This window comes from Ischnura elegans, chromosome 4 (assembly GCF_921293095.1).
Source record: "Ischnura elegans chromosome 4, ioIscEleg1.1, whole genome shotgun sequence".
Classification (NCBI taxonomy): domain Eukaryota; kingdom Metazoa; phylum Arthropoda; class Insecta; order Odonata; family Coenagrionidae; genus Ischnura; species Ischnura elegans.
In genome coordinates, this window is record NC_060249.1 from 86867022 (window position 1) to 86880768 (window position 13747).

The 13747-nt window shown below is 38.1% G+C and overlaps 1 protein-coding gene across 1 annotated transcript; it reads right to left on the minus strand.

Moving 5' to 3' along the window:
• Nucleotides 1-10204: 10204 nt before the first annotated feature.
• LOC124156890 (piggyBac transposable element-derived protein 4-like) lies at nucleotides 10205-12346 on the minus strand. Its single transcript, XM_046531378.1, has 2 exons — nucleotides 12026-12346; nucleotides 10205-11928 (listed from the first exon to the last, which is right to left on the minus strand). Exons 1-2 carry the CDS (start codon nucleotides 12120-12122, stop codon nucleotides 10250-10252), a joined length of 1776 nt encoding a protein of 591 aa, XP_046387334.1. The 5' UTR covers nucleotides 12123-12346; the 3' UTR covers nucleotides 10205-10249.
• Nucleotides 12347-13747: the final 1401 nt, after the last annotated feature.

Below are 13747 nucleotides of genomic sequence, written 5' to 3' on the forward strand. Positions count from 1 at the left end.
CTGGTATAAAATAGTCTTCCGTATACGCCGACCAAGTTTCCAATGCATTCGCGTAAAAATCTGTGAATCTCCTTTAGATGACACGACACTCTTACTCGAAGTGTGAAATGCTTTTCTTTTTCATGAGGCATTTATCATTTAGAATTACGCTATGGTATTTAAACGATTGGGGTATTTTGAGAAAGCAATTATGAGTATCTGCACGACCAAAATTTTATCTATGGGAAATTATTGAGGGAAGCATTTAATAAATTTTGTAATGGCATACTTTATATATTCCATGATTTTTATGGTGATAGCGTAGTTAAGGCTGCAATTCAACACGAAAGAAAACGGTGGTTTGGGAGTGAAAAGTTCCTTTAACTACACGTTGATAATATTGGACATTTGCCAACTTTGTCATTGACAAATTATTTTTATGAAACAAATTATTTTCTCTTTTTGTTTGACAGATTCATGGGCGCAGCTAGGAATTAAGTGTAGGGGGGGGGGATTTAGGCGCAACTAATACTGGGCGGTCTGGGGTACTGAATACCAGCCAGGGTAAGCGGGAGGTGCGAGGGCACTCCATCATAAAAAAATAAGATAAATGGTTCAAAATGGTGAGTTTTACGGCCGTATGAGGGATATATCATTAATCCGCAAACTATTTTATTAGTAATAATAAGCTAGTTGAGTAAAAATTGATTATACTTCAAAACTTTTCTTAGCTCTGGGGGTAGTTTTATCCCTCAAAAATCCCCCTCTCTGCGCCACTGACTAGGTTTATGTACAATATTTGTACCTTGAGTGCCTTTAAAGCATGATATGGTACAGTTTTATAAAGATTATATTTTCCGAAAATATTAGAATGTTTATGAAATAAATAACCGAAGGGTTTATTGTTTTTTAGCTCTCTAATGTGATAATGTTGTGCTACATTATGAAACAGCACTCTGAAAATTGCCATAGTCTGTTAAATATCGTGTAGTGGTTGATTCTCCCTGGCGCTAGAACGCTCTCTCCACCTCTCAGGGCAAAGTTGACGGCTATGTTTATCCTGTCATCGAGATCTCTTGCTATCAGTTGCCAAGTCTTCCACATTGCGGTTCGCGCTGAAAGCAGGTCGGCTCAATGAATATGGAATAGGAGATGTAATTGCATATTCGTTGAGATAATCAGAAGAGAATGGCGAACAGTGATAAAAAAATAACCAAGGCGCGACATGAAAACAGCTTCACAAACATTGTGACGATGAGACTACCGTACTCGTTTCAAGTTAATGCAAATTATTCTTGCCATATATGAATTCATAGTTAAATTGATGTCTCATATTTGAACTCAACATTTTGACTGTATTAGTGGTTGAACGCAAAACTCGAAGTCAACTCTGTAATTCCAAATTACCTCGAAATTAAAGGTTTTTCACTTTAAACTCATATTAATTCTGATGAAGTTTATTATTTTTTCATAATTGGATAGTTTTCTTTATTAACATCAAAACTTTTGTATATCTGCAAGAAAAATTGTCTACATGAATTTTTTTGAAATTTAGTTGAATAATGGGTGATATATAAATTATCCAAATTTCAGGAAAAATTCGAAGTAGAGATGGAATTGCTGACGACAAGAAAATAATGATGATGTCATACAGAGTGATTTTATTCAATGTTGTAGAGGAAAAAATCAGGAAACCTGGAATAGTTTTAGAAAAAGGAGAATAAAGCTGTGTCCTTGATTCAAAATAACTCTCTAACAACGCAATTGGGTATGATTAGGATGTTGGTAAGTAGTTTTAGGCACATTTGTTATATTAAAAGTTAATGTGCTAATTTTACTCTGTTGTATTAAAAGATATATTGCAATGTCTTTGCAGGGATGGATTGAAAATTGATATTTGTGGAAAGAAACAGGAAATAATTTTATCCAGGACTTGAAAGACATTACTTTTATGCCATTTTAACATCATTTCCATCGTGCTTAAAATGTTTGGTCCCTATTTTTAAAGAACGTACTCATAATGAAGCTTGAGAGTGTTATTTAACTTGCGGTTTCTGCAAATCGACGGTATTAAACCTGATTAATGCATTTTCACTGTAAACTGATACCACTGTTGGAAAATGAAAGGGGAAGGAGTATTGATTGAACACGTATGCTGCACTTGCACTTGTTCTTGCATCTGTAGTCCGTCCCAATATTCACTTCCCTCGACATCTGACCTCGCTTCCTACGTACGAATGCCCTAATCCAACTCTCACAAACTCAGATGGGGTTGGGTAATTACGAGTACTTCATATGATTTCAAAACGTATGCCATAAAAAAACGGTCATGGTAATGCATTTAGTCTTTACTAGGTAATGTATGAGAATCATTTTATAAATGATGCCCGATTTTACGGACCATGTAGTAATGCACAGAAATCATTTTGGCGCGCATTTCCTTTGTATATTAGCTATGAAATACGTACATTATGCTGTGGTGATTATAAGTATTATATTTTTTGAACCAAATATTATACTTTAAATGAATGTATAATCTGTATTTTAAAATTATTAAAATGCTCTAATGGAAATCATAGTTAAAGAAAGATGCCAACATTAGGAAAGTAAATAACAATAAACTATTCGATTCCGATTTAATACGGTGCGTATTAAAACATTATGAACTTTAGCGCAAAAGTTTTGGCCCAGATTAAAAAAAAATTACTTGTCGTCTAGAAAAACAATACTCTGCAGAGGAAAAAGATATGTTGATAGTTCAAGTGGAACAATTCATGCCACGCATTCAGGGGACCCGGTTTTGAATCCGGATCGAGGAAAATAACTTTTCCTCAGTGAAAATTTGGCTCCCACGTTAAATTTTGGTCCTACATACAAATGGGAAAGCGATCAGTGATTAATGTATCTCATATAGAAATTACTGTGCTTTGCAGGCGGAAAGAGGACAGGAGGAATGTTTAGGACTAGGCCACGTGTAGCGCACTTGTTACGTATAAATCCTCTCTCTGCCACCGAGAACTTCCCTTCACCTCACGTCCCGCACTCACCGTGCACTACTCTAAATCTAACGAACTTATTACTTAAACCACCTGATATTTTCTACGGGAGACTGGTAGCGAGGTGGTCTTGGAAAAGATAGTGGTCCCCCTATTCTGGAAGTATGATATGTACACGCATGTGGCTCAGTCTGAGGTGAGCTCTAAGGTCGCCGATCCGGACGACCTCTGCGATACCTCCACTGCAAAAACGCTCAAATATCGCTCACCGCATCAAATCCGCTCATCTAGTAGCCCAACAATACGAATCCGCTCAGCTGGCAGTGTCCGGAGCATAACCGCTCATCTCCTGTTCTCGATGCTTGGAGGTGAGCGGTTCTGCTCTGGACACTGCCAGCTGAGCGGATTTGTATTGTTGGGCTACTAGATGAGCGGATTTGATTCGGCGGGCGACTGTTGAGCGTTATTGCAGTGGAGGTTTCGTATGGTTCCACTATTCTGATAGTCTCATTGAAATTACAATGTGATGCTGATTGCTGTTGGTGAAACGACCTTAAGGCCTTTAGTAACCGTTTTGATGGAACAAATTATACTTGAGGTACAGATAAAAAGGGGTCTAATTTATCATTTTCAGGAAATTTCAAGATTGCTGCACATTTATTGAGGCGTAAATGTCAGAAAGTTTCAACATTATGGTCGAGTGGTAGAAATGCGTCTTCAATGGAGGAGAAGCTATTGGAAAAAGACATGTGTCCCAATCCGACCTGTAGGTTTGACTATCAATCAACGCATATTTAAAGGAAAATCTCTTATTAGAAGAGATTAATTTGAAAAACATCTAGGTTCATAAGTTTAAAAATATATTCCTAATGCATTTAATTTTTCTTCTATTTTCTCGGTCAAAGTGATTGACACAATAATGTAAATGAAAACAGTTAATTCACATAAGCTAAGCCAATAATCTTATCAAATAATTACCGAATCATTACCGAACACAAAATTATTACCGAATTCAATTTATGCTCCTTACCTTAAAAGTAATACTATTAGACCAGAAAATGTGTTCTTTTACCTTGTAATATCTAAGTAAGACAGGAAAATAAAGGAAACATTGTGCATACTTACAACTAAGTTAATTGAGGGTTTTATCGGCAAAAGGAATACAAATGAGTTCACTGAACTTATATTAACGTTAAACGATCCCCTTTCCCATCTCTCAACACTTAAATATCTTTATTTGGTGACTTATACTCAGGAAAGATGACTTAATAACGATAACATTACCCCAGCTCAGCGTGGAGTAGCAGACCAGGAAGAGTGACTCCTGAGTAAATGCATGAAGGGCTTCACGTTGAAGGTTGCCCAACGTTTTTCCGCCGCCGCCCTGTAAATTTTATGCGAGTCGGGTTTGTGTTTGCCGACATCTTCCCCGGCGTCTGGCAGGTCGACCTCACTTCATCCGCGTGTTCGAGGGTCCGAGAGGACGTGGGAAAATGAAACTTCAACTTAAGCCTCGCTCACGATATGTTGTTTGTCGTGCGCCAATTTCAAGCCTGAGTACTCGCAAGACCTCAAATGCAAATCTTCTCTCGGCGTCTCTCTCCTTCTCTCTATCTCGGCGGTTGCGCTGCTCCAAGCCCTCCAACCCTTTCTTCTCCTCGCAAGACGTGCCATCCTTTCACCATCACCGTCACCTTCTTCTCTGTGCATCCAGTCTATTTGCTGAGACGTTACAGGATCCATCCCTTCGCAAGGATATCATCTTTTCTTAGATTACATACAATTTTTTGTCTGCATCATTTTTTTATAGTAACGTAATGTCATCAACATCAATTATTTTTACATTGTGTCGCATTCTTCCAACTCATTCATTGAATTAGTATCACCATGCATATTTACCCTATATTTCCGCGAGATAAAAATCTCTTTTCGCGAAAGCACATTGGCGATGAATTTATCTTACCTTTTACAATTTTGGCCAACCTTGATACTCGACGCTAGGCATTCCAAATCAATTGTAAATTTGCGGAAAAACCTCCGCGATTCTCGTACTGAAGGTTGAATATTTTTTGTCTTATCAACGTAAATTTGTGTTTTACTTTCATCGCAGCTCAGGGTAATGGCATGGAGCTGATTTTGGGTCTTAGTAGCTTTTTTCCTCTGGCATCTATTCAATGGAATGGATATAATTCGGTTATTTGTTTTTTTTGTACCTCGATTTCGACATTTTATCTAGAATTTACCCTATGGAATTGTATTGGCGATAAATTATTTTATTTTCTTACGCTCAAGTCCGTACTACTCCGTAAGGCTTTATTGTCAAGAATCTTTCATCCTACTCAAACGTTAAAACAACTTCCTTCAAACCCCTTCAACAAAAAACATCCATGCATAAAAAAAGAGTTATCCCCTACAGATCCATGGGTCTCTGAGCTGTTTTATTTACTTTTTTCTGCCTCCTTTCATTGACAAGGAGGATGGAAAAAATAACCTCACAGTGAAATTTGAAAGTAATATTTATTAACAAATATTTAGTTGGAAATAAGTAAATAAATAAATTTTAACCGTGGATGACGCATGTGCACCTTGGGATTTTGCGACAGTATTTTTATGCACTAAGATAAGGACTTGACTTTGCTGTTTATTTTCCCAGGCCCTGGTTAGGCCACAATCCGGCCCCCTCTTCTTACATGGTATTTGTTTTGGTATTGAACTTAAATACAGGAATTGGTACTAATACATTCTTTTGTCTAGTTTTCCATTGAGATTTTATAGAATTACTCCTTCCTGACATCTTGTTGAGCCAGTCAAGTCTTTGAGTGGCCTCCTGTAGCTGTCACCGCTCAGGAAGTCATGACACATGGTAGGAATAAAATATAGACTGAGTTTAAGCCATTAGAAGTCAAAATAAATCAGGTTAAAAAGGCATGATAAAAATAATGAATATAAGTAATATGTGAGGTTTGTAGAAATTAAAAACTGAACAAATTTGTATAAAATATTAATAAAGAATCATAAAATTTTAGGATGATAAAATTATTAAAATAAGTACGTTAAAAAGAATATAAAGAATAAATAATGAAACTGAAAACGGTTTATAGGGTTGAGAGAAAGTAATTGGATTTTGTGGTTCATTACCTTTCGTTTGATACGAAACACCTGAGAATTGGTGGGAAAATGATGGAAATATTAAAATTAACTTAAATTTTGTTCAGAAGCACACTCATCTTTCTTGCCATTGTGTAATTCAACTTGTTTTACGGATGCAAAACAAAACTTTTGTGGCATGTTGTGGTAGATTCTTGTGCTACAAGATACGAAGAAGAGCAGCGGCGGGTTAAAACGACAATAATTCACCCTTGAAGGCACCCTATTATAAAAATATGAAAAAGTGGAGGTTTACGTGTTTGAAAGATATTAATAAAATAAAACGTGGTGTGTGTACCTTGGGTCCGAGGAGGTTATTCATTCCACTCTTATCTACTCATCTTATTAATCGGAACCCTCTCGTGGATGGATAAGTTCGCAGTTTTTACTTTCTGTTTATGCTAAAAGTATAAAATACAAAGGAAAGCTGCGCGGTTCGTCAAAAACTGCTATGGGCGTACAGATAGTGTTACCCAGATGTTAAGCGAATTAGGCTTGGAGTCACTGGAGACTCAGAGGCTGCGCGATAAGCTTAGATTGTTTGAACAATTAAGAATGGATATCTTTAAGAGCGACACGGAGAACATAATATTAGATGCCCATTATATTTCCATGTCCGATTGAAGCGATAAATTAAGAGAGATATTTTGCCAAACGAATAGATATGGGAATTCGTTTTTCCCCGAACAATAAAGGATTTTAATTAATGCTATTCGTAATTTCCTTTGAGCACTTCCTTTTAATTTGTAAATAGTTGGTGACCTAACACCACTGCCACACGTCTTTTATGCGGCTTGCGGTGTATTAATTAGATGTGCATGGAAGTATAAGAAATACTAATATTATAGCTCTCATATTAAAATAAAATAATGATTTCTATAACCAATATTTCCTTTAATATGTTATATTTCTATACCCCTACCAAAATTTAATGGATTCCTTTTAAGCCAATAAAACGTGTTCGAAATGATTATTTTGTCATTAAAATCCCTATTAAGGAATGATTTTGGTAAATAAATAGCAAGGATAGCAATATATTTCCCCAATATCTTAACGATACGCAGAAAGCAAAGTTCCTAACGGCGCTCCGTCACGACATGCATTTGAAATCTTTCCAATGTTTTTACATATGAGATTTTTTCCGTGACTAAGCGTAAAAATCATGATAAATGCACTCGGTTTTATCCATTTATTTCCATTCTTCCTCGTAAAAACTGCATAAAATTAGTATGGAAGGCCTGTACACTGGGCTCGTTCCCTTTTTATGTTACTGTTGATTATAAATTGTGAAAGAATGTGAAACATAAAGAGGCCTGTAGTTTTTTTTTATTTTTGATCCGTTTCTCCGGGTATTTGCGGTGAAAAATCGACTAGCTCAATCATTTCCATCATGACGTCATCGCCTCTTGCCGAGCGGGTCACCTCTTCTCCACTTCTCCTCTACCGCGCGGGTCCACATCAAGTGCTTCGTTTTTCTTTCAAAACTAGTAAGCGATTCATTCCATCATTTAAAACTGTTCACAGGGATTAAACTGACTATATGCCGTGAGAATCCCCCATTTTTTAATAGCAGAGATCATTCTTCATGACCATCATGAAAATGAACTTTTATGAGGATCGGGTTTCTCTAAAAAAGTGAGAGAGCCGAGACTCACCTAATGATGTCACCTACTCATGGAAAGTTGACGGCAACTCTTGTCATGTTTCACTTTTAAGTCATAAGAGAATGACTTTATTGATAAGATTACATTTTTCGTCGTCACCTATCTTTCCATGCCATCTAACGAATTAATTTAATATATTACTACCTCAGGCGTCGGTGAACGCATCCAATCGTTCCCGTTTATGCTCACACTCCCACATTCGATGGGATGACCACACGCGCCTGCTCTAACACGTGGACTCTCCGACCTTACACAATCGCCACACACATTAAGAGGGGCCAAATCCTCCCACACCACCTTCTCTTCCACCCCCTTTTCTCTGTTAACACCGCGCTCGTCCCTTGTAACATGCAAGGTTCCTCGCTAATCGCGTAAGGGTAAATGGGGTAAAGCGTAAACCGGGAGCGGGTAGTAGTGCTTCGCTGTCCAATATTTTTTCGGATCCACGCCACACACACGCATACCTCTGCCATTGTCCTTCGCTCCTGCCTGCGTCGCGTTATACACCTCTATTGGCTTCTTAGTGACTGTGTCCGCTACCTAAGCTTGCTGTCCACCTATACAAAAAAAAATTTCCTGTTTTCAGCCTTATCTTCTCCCTTCTGTGATCTTCTATCCTATTTTCATATTTTTTCCTTCCAGTTCCTAAGTTTTCCTAGAAGTTCCTAGAGGCTGCTGTTCATGTATGCACTTTGACCCAAATGACCCAAATCATTTTGCATGCATCACCATGCATGTTTCTATATGCGTTATCATTGTTTCATTTTCTGAAGATTATTTGTTGTTTGTTTTAGTTCATTTTTGATTTTTATGTGTTTTGTGTTGGGTTAGCGCCTTGTTGACGGGGAGAAAAACAAAGACTTATTGTGCAAGAAGACATATTGAGATGTAAAGAGTAAAGGAAATCCATATTGTCAAATGGTATTGAAATTTTATAATCGCTTTGATACTTTACTACTGGAGTAAAGTATCAAAGCGATTTACAACTGGCTTTAGCACTGCTGGAGTTTCTTTTCTACTGCATTGCTAATCGTTTAATGGCAAATGGGAAGTTATGTCCCTAAAACGAGTAGTACTTAGTTGGTATATACTTGGTGTTGAGCCGGCCCAATGGACAAATTAACGGTCAACTCTAAGCGCATGACCGCTGCGTTAGGTGTGCAGAATATTTGTGATTCCAAGAATCAGCGAGTAATGTGGAAAACAGCTGTTCTTGCCTTGGGTCATTTCTCCAGAGGTACGTCATTAGGTTACGATTTTTATCGCGATCTTTGGGCTTCTTCACACCAGGGCCGTGAAGTCAATTAGTCGCATGAAACTACGTCGTAAGCCCTAATACACCTCTCTGGTCTAGCATTGGGTGGAGAAGCTCTTGATCCTATTTACGGGGATTTAGCTGACTTTAGGCCCTGAGGAACCCCCATTTTTAATAGCAAGAATCATTCTTAATGGCCGTCATGAAACTGAACCTACACAAAAAAGTGAAGGAAATTTTATTTAGTTCATTGTGAATAATAAGTGATTTAAGAGTATATTTAATCAAGGAGTATATTTTATATTATGTATTTAAAATGTAAATATCTTTATCTACACGCTTATGTATTCACTGGAGCTGCTCACGCGGCTGGCTGTATTCACTCCCCTCGCACCAAGGAATCAATATGTCTCTTATATAGTATTCTTCAAGAATGACTGGTACCCTTTAAATACCATCATTGCCGTCAAGCCCTTTCAATGCGGCAACGTGAGATGATAATTTTGCCGGTAGCGGAAAGTTTTTTTTTGTACAATACGATTATTTCTGCATTTTTTAGGCTTAATATGTTACTTTTATTCTTATTGTACACTTTTTTGCTGAAAAATAAATATTTTTTATTTTGACATTTATGGATGTCACCCGCGTCGTAGGATGACCTCTGTGGTATGCAACCCGCATTGCCAAACCCGCTTTTCTATCTCTTGATGGAATTTTTTGCCTAAACTCTAGTCGTTCGACACATTCATCTGCATTATTTATTCGGAATCAAAAGATATTAAGTCCATTTATTTTAAGAGCTTTAAAGCCAAGTAATTTTGTTGGTTTTTATCCACAAATCAATTAGAGTGCTTTTATAAGGATTTCTCTACGTACTACATACGTTTATGAATATTTTTTCGTATTTAATACGCAATAATACAAAAGGAATTGAAAACGTACTATTAGTCATCGTAACGGAAAAATTTGCTCCCTTACTGTAATCTTTTGGCGCTTAGGGTATAAACAATGGTTTGGTTAAAAAATTTTGAAATCTAAGAAATTCTGTGGTAAAAAGTATTTTATTTTCACAAAAATATCATTAGCAAAAATTTGGCATTTGAAATTTTGAAATCAATCGAAAAAAATCATAATTATATGCACAGTGATAATGAAAAACAATAAAAATCTCGAAATATATATTTCTAATTAGTAATCATTAAAAACATTTATACCCTTTCATGAAATTCTTGGAAGCAAGGGTGCAAGCAAAGTCCAGGCTCACCTTCACAGTCAGGACAGATGTAAATTACTGCTTTTCGCACTCCCTTTGCATAGCACACTCTACATCTTTTTTGAGGTTTTTTACCCTTCGTCCCATCACCAGCTATCGCCGGAAAGTGGGAGAGACCCTTTTTTGGTTGAGGGGATGGGGGCAAGGCACTTATTTTTGAGGACAATAGGGACTCTATTACCTCCATTCTATACTCATACAAGCTCTTTTTGTTGCCACTGAATTTATTGTAGAGTATGTAGCTATTTATCAACATTATTTGGAATAAATGAATGGCAAGTTTTTTGTACCACTTGAGGGACTTGTGCTGGCAGGTGTAGTAGGACAGCAACTGGTCGCAGTGATCGACACCACCCATAAACTTATTATACTCCACCACTGCTTCCGGTTTACCTCTCCCCGACCTTTCAGTGGGTACGAGGTTACACCCGAACTCAGAGGATATCAGAGACACATCCCTCTTATCCCTCCAGCGGAAGACGCAAATCCCCTCCTCACTCCAACGAGCAACAATCTGGTTTTTTGCCAGTTTGTGCCCAAAAACCTCTCTCGGGTTCTCTTTTCTTGCCGCACGGAGGGTCCCTGTGCAGTAAGTTTTGCATTTAATTAGATCCCTAGCTAGTGGAACGTTATTATAATAATTATTTAAAAATACACTATGCCCCTTATTTTTAAAGTCTTCCAAAAGTTTGTGCACCACTTTGTCCCCATGTCCACGTCCACCCACATCGCTATCCCCAGAGCCCGCATAAACTATCATACGATGCACTAACCCCGCTGGCTCACAGAGCATGTACATTTTTATGCCATGTTTGTGCCTTTTCCCCTGCATATACTGCCGGAAATTCAATCGCCCTCGCCAAAGCAGCATTGATTCGTCTATGCATAGTTCTCTTCCAGGGGAAACACAGGAAGTCATTGTTCTATGAAAGCAATTCATTAGTGGCCTAACTTTATATAGCCGATCAGATGGAACAGGTTCATTTTCATCTGCATTTTTTGCAAAATGAAGGGCTTGCAATATCCCAAGAAAGCGATCCCTTGCCATGGATTGGCGAAATAATCGAAAGCTGAAAAAAATCGACTTTTTCCAATAGTCCGATATTCTATTTGTGCGGACCGTCCCCATGTGAAAGAGCAGGCCCAACCAAACCTCGAACTCCTCTCTGGTCAGTGGCCGCCAGTCTGTTATCCTTGCACGGGGCGATGGATTTCCCAGAAATATGCACTCTGCATTCCTTTCTGTTTCCCTTATGACTAGGTCAAAAAACTCGTCGGTAAACACGAGGGAAAAGTAGTCTTTGGCGGTCGAGCCACTTGGAAGTTTCTTTAGACCAGGGGATCCAACAAAGGAAAGGGTATTCCTATTCACTGGGGGATTAGCGGCCCAAACAGCCTCAGATGTAACGGTACCCCTAGCCGTTTCGGTACCCCTTGCCGCCTCGGTCGTACAAGATTCACCGCCACTTTCTGAGTCACTTTCTCCTGAGTCAGAACCGTCAGAGTCGATAACAAATGAAGACCCGCTAGAAAAATTGTCATCGGAAGAGTCCATGGCGAGAGCACGAATTTCATCCTCCCTTAGCGTTTTCCTCGGTTGTTTTTTCTTCGAGGCTATTAAATAAAAAGAAAAACATTTTAATCATTTTTTTATCCTGCGAATAACTCACTCTATATTAATTTGCAAGTGTATATAAATGCAGCCACTTACCAGAAAGACCAGAGGGACCGGGTGTTTCATCGTCAACTGGGTTCATCGTAGGGTTATTTTCTCTTCGGCTCGTACCCTGCGAGACTCTTCTCTTCATCTTCAGTGAGGAGGTAAATACACTGAAGAAAAATTTAATAAAAGCCTCAGTTAGTTCCCAATACAAGTATGATGGAACGGGAAGAAATGAAAGCAAAAAACTAATAATATTAGGCAGTGTATAACTAAGTATTATGGATATTTGAATTTTTAATTTCAGAAGAAAATGACCTTTCGAGGTCAATCATTTTATAACCAATAAGAAAACTAAATTTGATACCTCATAAAATCATTACAACACAAAAATAAGATGTATGAATATTTTTTTCTAACGATGGAAAAACGTGCTAATAAAAGATACTTTCGCTTACCTCTTGAGATACAAAGGTGAATCCGTTGAGAAAAAAGTTGTCTTCGGAAGTTCAGGTGACAGCAATATAAGCACTATGAAATTATCCGGAAATGTCACAGAAAAATTTTGGCGAGCACAAACACTATAGAATAATATTTTTAAATATAATCCGATATTTCGGGGGTCCAAATAGCACAAAAACACTGTCTAACAACGACCCAAGGTGATTATCACTTGGAAAATCTTGAAAAAAAAAACACCGATTTTCCAAAACTCGCAAAAAAATCAGTTTTCGACGGAAACGGAAACGGAGCACACTACACGACGGCTAGAAACCAACTGCAGAGCGTAGAAAAAGAAGCAAGTCAGAAGAGAGGCGCGTAGTCCCGTTACGCCCATTCATCTGAGACCCAAGGCCGTGACAGCCCTCGGCTGTCATCCGCGCCAGTGGCTGGGAGCGGATGACAGCCCTGGGCTGTCATCCGCACTGAATGGGTTAACTGGACTGAAGTAGACAAATGAAGGGTAATCCTTATTCCAGTTTATCCTAAAGCTTATGCTACATTTGAGTCAACGGTGTAACACGTGAAAGCATGCATTCAAGGCGATTACCCACTGAGCTACCCCGATAATAGGGAAGTGCACTAATTTTTTTTTATTGCTGAATTTGAAAGTTTAGCCTAAAAAAGAAACATTAGTATAGTCACTTTTATTTTCTGCATCTGGGGTATGCACTTTAAAACGTTTTGAAAGTCGGAAAATTTCATGTTGCGCTGAAACACAGTGCCTCCATCTTGATTGAGATGTGACGTCACAAGGCAGTAGTCACCAGTGGAGTATCGCTGTATTCCGTCGCCTTCTTTAGCGCGGCGAGAGTTTCCGGGAATCGGTGGAGTTTGCTTCCTAAAAATGTCGTCTAGTACCGAAAACATGAATACAAAATAGAATTATAAATGACTTTTTGCTCCAAATTTCATCTCGACGTCGAAACAAAAGCCTGGAGAAGATATTCATTCCCGTGTCTTAAGCACAAGCTATACGGAATAAATGGTTCAAGGCTGCTCCTGACTCTTACTTATCGATGATATTCTGTTTTGAAGATCACTTGAAGGTATTGTAAGATCAAATTGATATTTATATTATAATAATTTAATTAATAGGTACCTCAGTCACATCAGAAAGTGTGTTGAGTCAAAATATAGCATCTTCCCCGTAGACCTACGTAATTTATAAACTGAAAGTAGTTTGGTTAAAGAATTATGGCGCGACTGTTTTTTTACACGACCGGGCAAAATGCGTACTTTGCCCATGATATGTGCATATATGATAACAAA